Here is a 16,866-nt window from a genome sequence, read left to right as displayed (position 1 = left end):
TTCCCTTAAAATACCCATTTCTTTTGTTCAACGTACATTTTAATAGGTAAAAACGCCTTTATGCAATGCTGAGGAATTCCAGATTTCAAATGGGATTCTTCAAAAATCCTGACATCAGGGAAAATCCTGAAAAATGTCACCCCTGGGCATGTGTTTAATGTGTGACTGACTGTTGATTAACTTGTGAGAACTTGAGGGAGAACTCGGCAGTATACTTACAGGTGTCTGCCCAGGGCTCATGGGTGTTCGAGGGCTCAGTGAGTTTGGAGTCGCCACCTTTCCTGGGGTCAGACCTCCTCCTGTCTCTATCGTCAAGGATGCCGGAACCTTCTTCTGTGTTGAAGGGGGCGCTGTGATGACCGATGGTGGGGGCGGTATGCCAAAGACTGTGGGTCGAGTGTCTGGGGCCGATTCCGCAGGGGGTGGGGGTGGGGGAGGAGGTAAGGATATTTTGTTATCAGGGATACCGGCCGGGGGTGGGGGAGGCAGGGGCATTTGGCTATCGACGTTGTCAGTCTCTACAGGAGGTGGAGAAGGCAGAGAATCATCATCCACATCGGTCTTCATGGGAACACCAGCGGGCGTGACCACAGGGGGCGTGGCCGGGACCGTATGGATGACGGGCGGGGCCTGGGTGACGGAGGCTGCGTTGGTGTCGCCGGTGATGTTGTAGCTGGGGAATTGTGGGATGGCGTTGGAGTTGGATTTGGCGTCGCAGTCTTGCATCTGGGCGTTGAGGCTCTGCTCCATCTGGCACAGGTCGCCCAGGAGGGCGTCCAGGTCCACATCTGGTGAGTCTTAAAATCAGCAAAAATTGAAAACAATCATGAAATCCTCAAACTTTACAACATGCAGTAAGGAGATTTGAGAAGCTCCCTTATTATTGCCAATAATATCATCAAGGTTAGGGGTAACCTAATCTACAGTTGGCAGACTGTACACTTGTAACTCTACCCTGAGTAATAATTCAATGCATGGATGGAATGGGCATGCAGGGCTATTAGTTGGAGCAGGTCATACTGTATGAGCATGATAATAACCATACACTGTGTATACACTGTATATACATTGTGTATACATTGTGTATACATTGTGTCTGGGTAATTACCAAAAATTTTACCATTCAGAATCATTGAGTATTAGGCCAAAAAAAAAATAAGTCAGTCTCTGGTCAGCGCGTGCGTCGATTTTAATCATGCGTGTCAATCTTTTTTTTTTTCAAAATGTTCCGTGGTAGTTCCGTGGTAGCCGCACCTCCTCAATTTTTTTTTACCAAAGAGCACCAAGGAATGGGAAATTGCACCAAGGCAAATGATCGAGAGCACCAAGGCAAATTATGGAGGACACCAATGTACATGAGGACACCAAAAAAAACAAAATAGTACCCACCTTGTCTGTACAATCCAAGCTTGAAAAAAAAAAAAAAAAAAGCAAAAAAAAAAAAAAAAAGCCGCATCGCCGCATCAATTCCGAAACTTTGGTCTGACCAGAGACCGAAATTTTTGTTTTTTGGCCTTAACAACACATATTTTTAAACTACGGTAAGAATCAAAAGCACATGACACATACATACGTGCAAAATGAATCACAACATTTGGCTTTTCAATACATCTAACATACACAATAAGTTCAAGTACAAGGGTGCAACTTCATAAGAGCAAAGGAATGTATTAATAAAAAACCTGGCATTGTGTAACCGACAAGATTTACACTTTCATATTTTTCCCTGTGTGCCCTGCTAAACCAAACAGAATCAAATCCTACTGAATCTAATAACATTCAACAGAAACTAGTATCACAAAGGCAATGGTGTGACTATCAATATCAATTCTACAAAAATTACCCAATTGGAATTTCAGACCAGGTGAGATGGGGGGGGGGGGAAGAGGGGTGTGAAAAATCCACGAAATAATCAGCCAAGAGTTTGATGGTCATTGAGGGCCCAAGAGCAACGTAGGGTTTATGATACGTACATGTATTTGTATTTGCATCAAGGTAGCCCTTAAAATACCACTTTCTTTTATTCTATATAAAACCTCAGGAACTCCAGATTTCAAAAGAGATTTTTTTTTAAAATCCTGAAATCAGAAAAAAAAACTGACAAAAAAACCTGAAATTTGGAAAAAATTCTTGACAAATCTCATCCATGATAGGACTAACAAAAATAAAAGTAACACTTTTTAACACATAAAAAATTGGTACACTAATTAATATACAGTACCTCATAAACTAAAAAGAAAAAATGTGCCACAAACAATCACTTACTGGGTATATTGACACAAATCACATGCAAGACTTTGACATACTTGGAACTTTTGTAATTTTTCGCTTTTTTTCCTGTTGTTTTTAACGGCTCTGAATCCTGTTTTGCAAACATCTGTCAATTTTCATTACGAATAAATTGGTTTTTCTTCTTCCTGGTCCGAATACTTATTTTCAGTGAGTGTGAAAACAAGACTGCAACAAAATAAATTAATATCGAAGTCTCAAGTATAAAAATTTCGCTATTTTCTATTACCCAAATCAAACTGCCTGATCGATCGGAAAACCCGAACATGAATCCTTCCGTGGGCTTAACAAGGCTTCTGTTTTTAGTTGGCAGTGACAGATTCACAATCAATCACCTTCAAACCACAGGAAATTGCATTTGGCTTGCTAACTAACAGTTCCTCCTAGTATGGGAAAAAAACTGTGTATTTTGTCATTTAAACGCTGAATTAACCCCTTCCTTTTCGGCTTAACTGTGATACGGACCATGTGTCTGACATGCGCCAAAGTATGTGTCAACGATTGCAAAACGCGGACCTTTTGTGTCGTAACAATGGGGTGATTTTTCGCAAGGTGGCTTAGAAATGAGTTCCTGCTTTCAATTTTGCAAAGGCATTTTTGGGAGTTCTAACCAATTATTTTTGGTATCATAATAATCTGGCATGCGACTGGAAACTTGAGAAATAAAAAAAAAAAAAGAGAGAGAAAACAAAGAAGGAAATTCCAAGATTTTATACAGTGTTTTTCAATTTTGTGAAGTGAAAATGAGGAAATCAGCTGATCCCAGGATACGAATGCCATATAACAAGTTGAACCACAAAGGAAAAACTGACTAGGTGTTATATAATATTTGTGTAAGTTGATCAAAGAAATTAACAGGAGCGGGGTTTGAACCTGTGACCGCCGGATTGCCGTTCCGGCGCTCTACCAACTGAACTACCCAGCCCTTTGCGGTTCCCTTGATGTCTTTGTTAAAACATTTATATTGTTGCAGCTAATGTGGTTTCTGCCAATGTAAGTTTTCTTTTTCATCGCTCTTAGAACTTCGCTGCTTAGAATCTATGAGAAAACTGGTTTAAGGACCTTTTTTTGGGGGGGGGGGGATTTTTACCCCTCCTTCAAGAACCTCCAAAGTTCCAAAAAACTTCTGTTTAAACTGAAAAAAATCTGCCTGTGACATATGCAGATCTGGTGAAGATGAAATCAATATCCTTGACTATCAAGGGTATCGACTCATATTGTCAGTTTACTTTAATTGCAACAAGCCAACACAAAGAGGAACAAGCTTGCTAAAAAAATAAAATGTTTTAAAGTGCCACATCCTCTTTGAAATGTTATCTGTGCTCTGTCTTGGATGAGAATAACGAGGAATTGGGCAGATTGTCAACTCAATAAAACCAGGAATTATTTTCACAAAAGGATAAACTATTAAGTTTGAATTGTGTAAATGTTCCAGAGGAAATGTGACTGTTATATAAATGTTTATATATTTTTTTAATACAATTCAGTCACGTTGCTTTGTTCACATACATTTTTAAAAAACTTTTTCCCTATCCTAAAGTTTCACTCTCAATAAGTAAACAGGAAACAACCAGTACATACTGGTACATTTACAACATGAGTTTTTAACTCAAACCATTCAACTGTTTATGATTCATTTGGGAGGGCGCAGCCAGATATTCCCTTCTTAGAAATGGCCAGAAATGAATCAGGCTGTGCATTGGAACCGGATAGCCGTATTAACCAACTTTAAAAATTACTCAGTAAATTCCCAAACAATGAAAAAGAAAGGTTTTGAATGTCATTTGTGGGGAATTTTCAAACTGAAAATCAGGCTATGTGGAAAAACAAAACAGACGTCACATTTATGACGCTCAGGAAAGTTGCAGTTTTCACCCTTAAGCTTACACATGAATTGCTGCATTGCTGTGGAAGTCTTATTGCGCAGACCTTTATGAACAATCTGAACAGAAAGTGCCGAGATTTGAATTTTTGGGTTGGGTTTCTTTGGCCAAAAAAAATAAGTCTCTGGTATGCGCGCGCGTCGCCGTAGCCATGTGCGTCGGCAAAATGAAAAAGTTTTTTTTTTCAATAAAAGATGATGTCTCAAAACTGCCAAACTCACTGGTTTGACTGGAATCCTGCTGCTGCACAATTTTAACGTGTTTTTAGATGGGGTTATGATCGAGAATAAGCTTTATGTAGCCTCTCTGGACTCCCATATATTTTCACTAAGTTTAGTCAGGCACCAATTGCAGTCCTCAGCCGACATTTGAAGCACAAAACACAGGGGGAAAAAAAAAAAGCCGCGTCGCCGCACCACTTTTTGGGCAAGCTCCATACCAGAAACCGGAGACTTTTTTGGGGGGGCCTTTAACGGGTTACCGGATATCCATGTTGTTTTTACAATCGGTAACCCGGTTCCCACACTACCCGTAAAAACACACCCCTACAAATGAAGATGACACATACCGTAGATCTAACATTATGCACACTGATTCAAATTTTGCTATGAAACTTGCGACATACAGCTGTGTTAAATTCAACATGCACTTGTAGCACTTGAAGCAAGCTATGTGTAAACATGTGTGCAAAAAGACCAACACAATTTATCAAATATTAATTTTTATGGATCTAATCCACTTAATTACTCTACCCATTCATGGTGGATAGAAGTGTCATATTCCTATCTTTCCTTAGTGTATTTACATGCAGTCCTAGACAAAGATTTAAGAATGCAATGAGATTTAATTTTCTGGGGAAATGACTCCCTCAGAATGCAAAAGGCTCAATGCAAATCCTTTGAACTTTGAAAAAAACTTTGATCCAATTTCCCAATTTACTTCGGAAAATCGTTTTAAGAAACGAAAATCTCATCACGGGGGCATTTTTCAGTCTTCCGACGACGGTAACAGGATGTTCTTTCTGAGAGATAAGTAAATCACGATCCATCTCCGACCAATCGTATTGTCCGTCTGCGGTCATGTGTCTACGGCTAAACCATTTATTTTGCTGCCTAAAGCACTTCAGACAAATATGCAACCGCCGAGGGGCGGGCTTGAGGAGCGGGCTCGATCAACGGTCTCTCAAGAGGGATCAAATACCACTAGTCTGCAAAAAAAATACCAAACATGTGAAAATATGCCGCAGGTTTGGTGCGCCAATTGTGCAATAAATTATCCAACTCAATTGGGACTCGTGAAGCGATCGGTGATTATTATGGCACAAAGAGGCACCCCTTCGTTTCAGACAGGGCCATATTTTATGCATATTTGTAATCGTGCCCATGCATACAGGTACACTTCTCAGTGCAATTTCATATTTGGGCCCCAAATGCCGTACACAACAAAATAACTGAACAGCACACACATTCCAGCAAACACAGAAAATACAATTTATAAGTCACACAGTAATGACAGCCTTTGATTCTGGTTCATAAAATGCTGAATGCAATATTTTTTTTTCAACTTTTCGTTTCAAGATTCATGTACATCGGGCTTGGGTGAATATCAACTAATTTTGTGATTAGCTGATATTTACCCTAGACAGTGAAGAGCTGATATTAGTTGATATTTATCACCCAAGACTGAAGATGATCAGAGCATACCGACCGGAACGTTAAGTTTATACCTCTGGTTCTTTTCAGACCCGTTCTCTTAGTTAGAGAAATAATTCCTGCATGGTGTTTCCTTCACTTTTTAGTATCTCCACCATGCAAAGCCTCAAATCTTACCTAATTTTGTGAGGTATGATAAAAAATGCATGTCTAACCCACAAGTCCCTAGCTGTACCGCCCCAAACCGCCCTGCCTGTTAGTTACTCCCTGTAGTGCCCTAATCCGCCCGAGCAGGGAACAAATTAAACACAGTGTAATACAACGTGGTACAGATGCAAATGGTTTATCTCCTCACAAAGTTTGGCAATGTGCCATCATGCAATAAACCCCAACAACCCATCCGTTCGTCATGAAATTCAACCCCACTAATTCAGCATCAGTCACACATGTTCCTTACTCAACGAGGTCTTTCACACTAGGAAAAATCCAAATCTATCTTCTGTGCACTTTCACAGTTTCCTCAGAAAGTACATGTATACACCGAGATGAAAACTAAAATTTAGACAGGTTAGTTTTTCAATAACCTGCTTTGGATTTATTGTATTGCTGTCGCTTGAATCGGCAATACGCACGGTAATTGCAAAATGTTGTCCTTTACTTTTAACTTCAGCACAGATAGGTGAGACCAGAGTGTGAAAAGGCCTTGCGATTATGCCACGCTCAAAACACCAAACCAAATCACAGGCTGTCTGAACCTTTAAAGGTACAGTCCATCATTTGCAGCTCTCCAAAAAGTAACTGACAAAATTATTGTTGAAAAGCATACTTGGTTTAAAGATAGTAATGGGACTAAACTCCCTGTGAAATTATTGATTCTGACAAGCCATCATTTTGAAGAAAACAATGAAAGAAGGCCATTTCCAAAGACGTGTCTGAAGACATTTCCATTAGTAGTTCGTTTTTTAATTCGGCGAAGCGCGCAAGCATTGACACGGTGCACACACGTGCACGGTTGCTATAATTTGGCAGTTCAGTGCGCGACGTCGCATAGGCCTACCGGTAGCTGCAATCGGCTGAATGAGAACACTGAATTCGGGCGCAATTCAAAACATGACTTGCCAACTATTGATTTGAAATCGAGAGCCGAAAATATCGTTTTTCTCGGAATATACAGTATTCACTGAGCTAAAACTTCGTCAGGTTATTGTTTAAGCACCCTTCTTTAGATTTTTGAGCATTTCTGTTGCTTCAAACGAACATAATGCACAAATTACAAATGATGGACTGTACCTTTGGCCCAAAAAAAAAAAAGTCTCCGGTTTCTGGTATGGAGCTTGCCCAAAAAGTGGTGCGGCGACGCTGCTTTTTTTTTTTTTTTACCTGATTTTTTTTGCTTCAAATGTCGGCCGATGACTGCAAATGGTGCCCGACTAAACTTAGTGGAAATATATGGGAGTCCAGAGAGGCCACATAAAGCTTAGTTCTCGACCATAACCCAATCTAAAAACACGTTAAAATTGTGCAGCAGCAGGATTCCAGTCAAACCAGTGAGTTTGGCGGTTTTGAGACATCATCTTTCATTGAAAAAAAAACTTTTTCATTTTGACGACGCGCATGGCTACGGCGACGCGTGCACATACCAGAAACCAGAGACTTTTTTTTTTTGGCCTTTAACACATGCTTTGCAGACAAGAGGCAGTTATTTTAAGTACCCAAGGGTTGAGATATTTACCTTGTAAGCTTGTGTCATATGAGTTCTTGGCAGCTGAGGGAGAAAAGATGCCAGGGAAGAACAACAAAAACGGAGAGAAAGAGAAATAATGAAGCTTGAAAGAAAACTGCAAAATAAATGATGTGCCAACAAAACCAAGCTCATGATGACAATTACATGTAAGTATGGCAAAGTGAATACAAAACTAAACATGAAGTCACTAGTTTTTTCTAGAATCTTGGCGAAAAGGAAACTGTTCAGTAAATTTTAAATAAACAAAAAGTGGCAACATAAATGTGAAGTTTCAAGAGCTGTCCAAGCCAGTGTATTAATTAAGAAACAGCTCATTATGTACAAGGAAGTAGATTACGAATGGGCAAGTGCCCAAAAAAATAATTGGGTTAATATTTTATTAAAAAATAAGGAAATGAATGAAGTTTTGAATTGCTGTGTTTATAAACATCTACGATAGATTTATGCACAGGCATTGCAAATGTCAGCGTTCCTGTATCTTCAGTTTCCGTTGTGCCACCTTTTCATTTTCAGGGTACTGGTCATAATGTTTATCACAATGAAACATTGGTCTTTTAATAGGTCTCGTTAAAATGACGTCATTTCCTACAGACCATCCACGTGCATCGGCATTTTGAGCGTCAACTTGCATAACGCGCATCGGCTGCGCCGTATTTCGAACACATTTCGAGCAACAAGCGCGCGTGTTTGGAACATTTTCAACACTGCGCAATGCATGCTTGATTGTGTAAAATACGCAGTTGCAGTTCTCCTACAGTGATGGCTGTCATTGAGCGAGCCCTATTAATGTCCTCAAGTTAACGAGACGGGGAAGCAATCATGGTCTGGAGACCGCATCTGTGATGGTCAGTGATAGCTGCCGTCAATGGACAATACATTCTGTTTGACCCGTTAGCCACATCCTTCCATGCTCATTACTGGCCAGTAATGACCCGGCCATTGAAACCAATCAGAGAGTGTTTGCCAGTCTCTTAAAACCACACAAAATAACATCCTATCCAAAAAAAACCGCAACGCATCGTTGGTACTCAGGGATGTGTTCCACTCAAGCAAACGTTGGCAACAGTTTGCAACGTTTTTGTGCATAGCCAATGGGAAATTGTTGGCAATGTTTGCATCAATTGTTTGCGGAAGTACCGGGTAGAATCATAAAATGCACCACACGTTTGAATGAGCATCAGACTAGAGCTTGGATCCTCTAATGAGCAGTTGTTTATGATGAACACTATTAGGGACCGGAGCTGGTCAGGTTATCACCTGGGTTCATAAAACCCAAGGACAAAACCATTTAAAAACTGTGTGAAACAGGTTGATTAAAAAATAAAAGGGAATTTATGACACCAACCATTACATCTGTGTGTTTGTTTGTGATTATTCAGCAACTGGCCAGAATACATGTAGCCCACGAACGTCTTTCAACATTCCAGTAAGGTCCCTTGGTAGAAGACGTGGAGGAAATTACAGTTTTAGTGGTGGGAGGGAAAACCCCAGAATGATATTGTAGGGAAGACTCACAGAATCAGGCAGGGACCCAATCCACAGATTGGCCAGACGGGATTGGAACCTGGGTCACAGTGGTGGAACTGGAAGGCAAGGAAAGCACCGCTACGCCAACCTGATCATGTTGTAGCCTTGTCCTGCCTTGCAAAGGGCCTTTCACAAAATCTCCCCGTTGGAACCAGGTCAAACACCGAGATTTCAGGAGCCCCCTTCGCACAAGCTGATCTAGTAAAATCCAACCTGGGGTTTGACCTTCATTGGGAGGTTTCACCAGGGTGGAAAATCCAAAAAAATGTACACAATGGTTTGAGTTTGACCTGTACGCCTTGCCTACCCGCATTCGATTGGCCCCCGAGTTCCCCTTGCGATGGCCCGTGTGGATTTCAAGATGGGTAGGCCAGATGGTAGAGTGAAAAAGCCTATACATACATGTATTGTGTAAGTGATGGGGCATCTTTCAGTATTTTGGGAGGAGGGAAGCAAGGAATTAGGCCTGTATATTCTGTCTAGACCCTCAGCAATTGGTGTTGATGGGGTCTTCCTTAGTGAGAGGGGTGGGCTGTCTGGGCTTGACATGTGTGACAGGTGGGGAACTGTAAACAAAATCGTTGTCACGATGTTGTGCTGGCTTTGGTTTCATGAAATTCTAGTTTACTTAAAAGAAACCAGCTTATTTTCATATAGGATATCTGGGATAAAAATGAAAGGATGGAATCAAAAAATTAACCCTTTTGAGGATGGAAGTGGTAGTTAATGATGGAAAAAAATACATGCCATAGCACTGAATATCTAAACAAATTTTTAGGGGGGAAAGTATCTGGGGCATTTTCTCAAAATCGTAAGAAAAATGTGGAGAACATTAACTTGCAGATGCAGGAGGAACACCCAAAGCATGTGGAGTACCGGTTCATCAAGATACATGTAATGTTTGCAGAAAAAAGTACAATTTTTGGGTCAAGTGGTAAACTAACACCATGGTAAATGCTCATATGAAACTGGGTATTTTGCCTGCGGCATCGAGTGTGACATACCTGGCACATGTGAATATTTTCCCTGCCAACTTTCTGGTGAGTCATGCTTACCAGAGACTGAGACCGTTCTGAATTTCAACACTCCAGGGTATGAAGCAGTAAATTTCATTCCGCTTTCTTTGGAAAGACGGCGCGATGGTTTGGCATATTTCTTTTTGAGGGATTAGGGCGTTCCAGAAAGAGACGGTACATTTGATTAATCAGGGGTTTACGGCCCGGTGGTATGGGTCTAATTCGGAAGAAATGGCCTGATGATTGGAAAATTGGCAATTCGGGTTATGGGATGTAATTACTTTTTCTCAGGGCAAGGTGGGGGTTTGAGAAGTAGATTAATGGAATATGGCCAAACGATTTCACTTGAATGCTTGTCAATAGGCGGAAAAAAGGCTCGGAGTGGGAATATTTGTTTTTATTTCAAATTTCCTCTTAATCTTTTCAACACTGGCTAAATGTACATTTGTACTATATATGTACACATTTATGATTGTAATCATTTATTTAAATGTGTGTACTAAGAAAGTGAAATAATTTCAAATCCTTGTCATAAACACACAGGTTGGTACTTTTCCAAATGTATCACCAAAAAAGAGAAAATGTTGCACCAATGGATTGTTTCATTCCACTGTAGCCATTGAAGTAATCTTCCTTTTTTTTTGTCAAGCCTTAAAAGATGATTACATTTTTTTTCTGTGCATTAAGTTCAGATTTACATACATTGTAGTACTTTGTATACATGTGTAGATCTCCGTGGTATCTCTGATGAAGAGTAGATGACAAAGCGTATGGTGCTCAATCCGCCATCTGTATGCATACAAATGAACTTGCCACTCAACAGTTTGAGTATGGCATACCAAATCCGAAGATGCTAAAATCCATGCTGAACAAAACCATCTTTTATTCTTTCTTAAAGGCAAAGATAATCCTGAATCTTCGGGACAGCTGGTCTGCAGGTATCTAAATATGCGCGACCCTAGCCCTAATGCAAGTTTATGGCCAGAACTTGATCTCTGCTAATACCGGGGAAATGAAATATTGATGACCATCGTGAGTCACGGCCGGCAATTTACAACTTTGGCAGCGCTGCGACGAAGGTAACGTGTATCCCATGTCTTCTGTTTTGATCTTCAAGAGTCTGGTTGTAAATGGACAGCAGATGTGGTTTCAGTTATGGCTTCCCTCGCATCCCCTTGAACTCTTATGTTTGCTTGGCCTGTTTCAATTACCGAGAAGCTCCGGACGAAATCTTTAAGATGCGCATCAGGCTGGAGGAGAGCAAGTGATGCTGAACTGCTCATCATCTGTGAGGCAACTGTTAAAATACACATCGTCGGATGGATTTTCCAGATGGTTTATCGCGAAGGGGTCATCGCGTCTCTAGTAAATTGAAGGGATTTAGCATTCAAAAATAGACTGCAATTTTGGAGGTCTGTGGATTTATTTATAACTTTTGCTTTCCGGTAGGGACATGTATGCAAAGAGGGAAGAATCTTTACTACGACAGTTTCAACATATCTACACACACACAACAGTAAATGCAGCATGGTTACTGTTCATTTACACAATATACATGTATGTACTGTATGCACATATTTTTGCACCCCCTTAATGTTTTGACTGGAATGAAACCAGACCAGGGCCCAATTTCATAGAGCTGCTTAAGCAGAAAATTTGCTTAAGCACGAAAAAACATTGCTTAGTGAAATTAGGTTACCGGCCAAAACTCCATGTGATGTACATTGCTTGTGACGGGTATTTAGCTGTTGTTTACTTAGCATAACAATCGCATGGAGTTTTGGCCGGTAACCTGATTTTATTAAGCAAGACGTTTTTGTGCTTAAGAAAATTTTTTGCTTAAGCAGCTCTATGAAATTGGCCCCAGGTGTATTTTCCAAATCTTGGCTGTGTCTTGGGCCTCCGATCAAGCTTGGAGGTTAGGCCAGAAATTGGGACTTTTCCACGTACATGTACGTTGTACATGCACACATACATGTATACACTGTAGATGTTTATTCATTTTTGTGGCTTCTATAATCAAATGTAAATGAATTCACCCAAACATTTTGACCAGTACACTTGAAGTAAATCCCACGTCACTTGTATGTAATATGCCTTGCACTATCATCTTCTGAATAAGGATCTTCAAACTAGTGAACACTCTCCTTCAATTTCAAACGGTTCTTGAGATAAACGGCTAATCGCTCTGATTTCACAATCAGGCGCAGCTAGGCCATTGTTCTGCGAGTTTAATCTCCCAACAATTTTGTATTGAATTACCGAAATTGACGTTGACGCTGCCAACGCATGCAAAGTGTCAAAAACAGGATAAGTGCATGAAGGGAGGATCCAGATCTAAACCGCGATATCAAGAGAGATATCAAAAGGAATTTGAAGAGCATCCGATATATGATGCAATCTGACAAGCTAGTGCTATTTAAGGGTATGGAAGTGGCAAAAATAATGTCAACTTTCGTTCTGAAACGGTCTGGTTAAGGTTTCACTGCATTAAATGAAGTAACAAGTTATTTCCCTTTCTGTGCACTGAAGTTATATTTAGGCACTGAAGTTATTTTTACGCACTACACAATTTTGTTTTGTTTTGGAAAACAAAAGGTTAATTTTAGCAGATTGAATAAAACATGCCGATTATACATGCACGTTAGGATGTGACAGAAGAATTTCTACCTTCCAGATTGAGCAGGGAGAATTGGAAGTTGTCCAGGCCGTTTGTTGACGGGGCGATGGGGGCACACGGGGACGTCGGCGTGTCTGGGGCATTGCTGTCCAAATTCTGATGAAGAAAAAAATAAAAGTTAAACATTTATCTGAAATGTTTCAATGTTATCTTTCTGAGAATGCTAATACATAAATAGATTACATCAACAAGCAGGGACGCGAACAAAAAACCCAGAAAAATGCAGCAAAGGCCTGCTAAACCCCTTTTGGCAGCTAAAACCCCTCTTAATCCAAACCTGGCTCCACCCCTGGTTTTCCCTCAATTCTGTAGAAATCTGGGGTCAATTCTTAACAAAATTGCTAAGCACTCTTGAATGCTCGTCGGTTGTAAACAATATTGGAGGAGGGACAGCACAAAGAGGCAAAACGTTTCTGAAATTTGGTGGGGGGGGGGGGGCTAAGTACTAATATGTGTATTTCTAAAGTTGGAGGGGGAGGGGACTGGGGGGGGGGATATGGGTTCCACTCCTTTCTGCTGCCTCAGCAACCTACACGTACCTTGGTCATGATCTCCAACTCCCCCAGCCAGGTCCCCAGCATCTTGTCCAGGTCCTGCTCCTGGTCACTGTCCAGTTCTGCATCCATGTCGCCTGAGTGGTCACTCAAACTGTCCTCCTGGTCACCCCTGGGAATCAGATAAAAAACAAACAAAGAGAAATAAGAAACTTGGCAATATTCTAAAACTCCTTGGCATTTAACCTGCGATTTAGGGGCTAAAATTTTGACATCTTACTTGTAAAGAAAGGTGCAGTGTTTTGTACACGAGACGTGTATACTGGTACATGTATCATGTGGGTATATCATGATTTGAGGAGAAGTAGCAAGAATTGACTGGTCCCTGTGTGATAGACTTGATTTTGGACTACCACCTTCCAATGAACATGCACTACAAAGTCGTCGGTTTGATAGTACATGTATCTTGTATGGTAAACTACCAAGTATCTGCCACAGTGCCTTTGGATATATTGCCCCGACACAACATTCCCTTCAACATCAGCACTGGTACTTCAAACTCCACCACTACATTAAAAAAATCTTAAAACAGGACTAACAATGTTCCATCTTTTCCCACCATGTCCACAGTGCCTCGATCTAGTTTCTAGCACCCATTTATTAAATACACATGTCCATCTTCTTCACACAAAAGCAATTACCAAATTTCATGATAGTGTGAACAATTGATCGACCATGGAACCTGTGATGATTGGCCATATCCTTAAAGGGAATGTACATCATTGGCTTTTGCTGTAATTTTCAGAAATTAACTATTTGAGGGGTTAGTATAATACTTAATAGATCAAATATTGTTACACTGACATGTTTGAAGTTTTGTGTTCGAAAATGCTGGAAAAACCAAGAAAAACAAAAATGTTCAAGTCGTCTAGTTCCCTGACTCCACTAAAAATACAATGGATCAATTTATAGATGCCGGAAAATTGTAAGGTAAGGGAACCAGTCTAGCTGGTCTGCACCCGTTCATGAACATGTAACCAATAGCAAACAAAATTTGGACTGAAAAAAAAAATGATAAATTTGGAGCAGTAGTTGAAAAATAGTTAGGTTTTTCCAACGGTGGTCGGCCGACCACCGTTGGAAATGTATACAAAAATACCATTTTCTTGAAAATGACTTCACACCAGGTGCCATAATTTTACAGGATGCTTTAGACTGTCATTTACCAACATCCTAGTGAGGTATTTCGTAAAAACTTGGTAGTTTTATTTTTCAATGTTTGCAAATGTTGTAAATATTCCCTTTAAGTACCCATACACTGTTGGCAGATACGTGCGCTATAAGACTCTGGTATTATTATTATTGTTAAGAATAGGACATCCACTAAAGATTGATATGAAAATAATATGATCCTTTCTTAATTCTCCAACTCGCAATACATCTACACGTACAAGGCATAGTCTGGACTGAGGGACAGAAATGTACATTACATTGTATACATGTACATGAACAGTATACAGTACCAGTATCAGGTAGACCACATGAGCACATCTTACAAAATTCTTAACCAGTCTGCATTGTCACCATTCAAGGATATACCGAACACTACTACAGTTTGCAAGGATATGCAATTACTCCTTAAAGGGAATATACAACATTTGCAAACATCGAAAAATAAAATTACCAAGTTTTTACGAAATACCTTAATAGGATGTTGGTGAATGACAGTCTAAAGCATCCTGTAAAATTATGGCACCTGGTATACTGTCATTTTCAAGAAAAGTGGTATTTTTGTATCAATTTCCAACGCTGATCGGCCGATCAGCGTTGGAAACAACTGGCTTTTTTTCAAATACTGGCCCCAATTGACCATTGCACTTGTTTGCAATCGATTACAAATCTATGAACGGGTACGAGCCAGCTAGACTGGTTCCCTGACCTTACAATTCCCCAATGTATGTAAACTGCTCTGTTTCTTCTTATATGGAGTCAGGGAACCAGACTACAGGAAAATGATCGTTTTTCTTGGTTTTTATAGCATTTTCGAACCCAAAACCTCCAAAAAGTCAGTATAACTATATTTGCTTTATATTTCCAACCCCCCAATTCCATCCATTTCTGAAAATTACAGCAAAAGCAAATGATGTATATTCCCTTTAATTCCAATGTTCAACTCACTGACACCTTCTGGCCCATATACTTAACACAGCACCTGGACAAGTTTGTTATTTCAACACACACGCTTACTACACGCAGAAACGTGTGTACTTGACTTGCACACCTTGGGAATGACCCAAGCCGCAAGGAATGTGCACTCTTTGGAGAATTAATTAAAATGGATCTTGTCGGATTCATTTACTGAAAAATTCCTTCACACCGAAGTCACTCGCTGGCTCAGGTCTCTGCTTTGTCCACTTCTGATGACCAGAGTCAAACCCACGGACATTGATCAAATGAGAACTGACCGTTGATCCATTAATTTTCTCTGCTGCTGGATTTGCTGCTAATGAACCCAGAGGGCATACATGTATTACCTATGCTGGTAGGCCAGTCAAAGTGTTTCTGAAAATCATGGTCAGTCCTCAAGTTAAATGGCATGCATTACTTTGACTCCAAACAAACAGAGTGTATGGGCAAAATAGAGGAACATGCATGTTATTGTTGCATGTTTGTTTTAAAAATTGTGGTCAGACAGTGAGTCTGGTGAAACGTCCTTCATTCAAAACAGAGCATGGGAAATAGTGATACATACCGGTACATGTTGTTAGTGTTGTACATGTACATGTATGTTGGTATGTTTGTGTGTTTTGTGAAGGGGGAAACGTTCGGCCTATTTGAGGAACTTATCTGAATGAAAGTTCTCCTCTTTCAAGATGTTGTCAAGAAACAATAACATTCAAATATATGTGATGCGATCAGGCTAAATGAGTCAGTTGTCGGGAATTTTCATTTGGAAATTCAGGCCAAAATAGGACCACTCAGGGCCTAATTCATCACATCACTTCATCACATTTCTTGCGTTCCGACTTCAATAATTTTTTTAATTAAAGATGGTACCATCATGCGGTTTCACATGTTAACAGCAGTAACGCTGAGATTGTGCTCTTTTCAAATCTGCACACAAAAAAATCTGCTTCAAACCATACCGGTGCCTTACATGTACACCCCGGAGGGCAGTAGAAATGCACTAGTGTACATGTACTGATGTTCATGTATTTAAAAAAAAAAAAAAAATCAATTGAAACAATTAGGCCTACCAAATGTATTCTATCATGTGCACAATGTATAAGGATACAATGTATTACATACATGTACACAAATGTGTATGCAGGTCTACTGGAAGTTTTGAGTCTCAAATCGGAACCCTAAACATTCCACTTTGGAATGCGATGCAATGCAATGTTTTCGTCCAGACCCATTGAGCTCATACATGGACTGCTAGGCCTACTCCATTCTTAACTTGGAAGAAACATTCCTTTCCTAATGGATTTGTGATGGACACATTTTTGAACGCCAATTCTGTTGCTAGGCAGTGACAGCTGGGAGGACCTCGCTGAGAAAGATAGTGGACATTTTGCACG

At 40.2% G+C, this 16,866-nt stretch overlaps 1 protein-coding gene across 7 annotated transcripts in view; it reads right to left on the bottom strand.

The window, feature by feature from the left end:
- LOC119719388 (ras-associated and pleckstrin homology domains-containing protein 1-like) overlaps positions 1–16,866 on the bottom strand; it is a 56,659-nt gene that overhangs the window by 12,755 nt on the left and 27,038 nt on the right. For 6 of the 7 annotated variants that reach the window (XM_038188824.1, XM_038188825.1, XM_038188826.1 and 3 more), the window contains exons 2-5: positions 13,331–13,457; positions 12,782–12,887; positions 7,557–7,589; positions 220–797 (exon numbers count right to left, since the gene is read on the bottom strand). In XM_038188824.1, coding sequence (XP_038044752.1) covers positions 220–797; positions 7,557–7,589; positions 12,782–12,887; positions 13,331–13,457 — 844 coding nt within the window. The remainder of the gene's footprint in view (positions 1–219; positions 798–7,556; positions 7,590–12,781; positions 12,888–13,330; positions 13,458–16,866) is intronic. The other variant, XM_038188821.1, reaches the window with a different exon arrangement.

Source organism: Patiria miniata, unplaced genomic scaffold, assembly GCF_015706575.1.
Source record: "Patiria miniata isolate m_02_andy unplaced genomic scaffold, ASM1570657v1 HiC_scaffold_8, whole genome shotgun sequence".
NCBI lineage: Eukaryota > Metazoa > Echinodermata > Asteroidea > Valvatida > Asterinidae > Patiria > Patiria miniata.
Note: the sequence above shows the minus strand (reverse complement) of the source record. Positions and strands in the feature narration are given on the sequence as shown.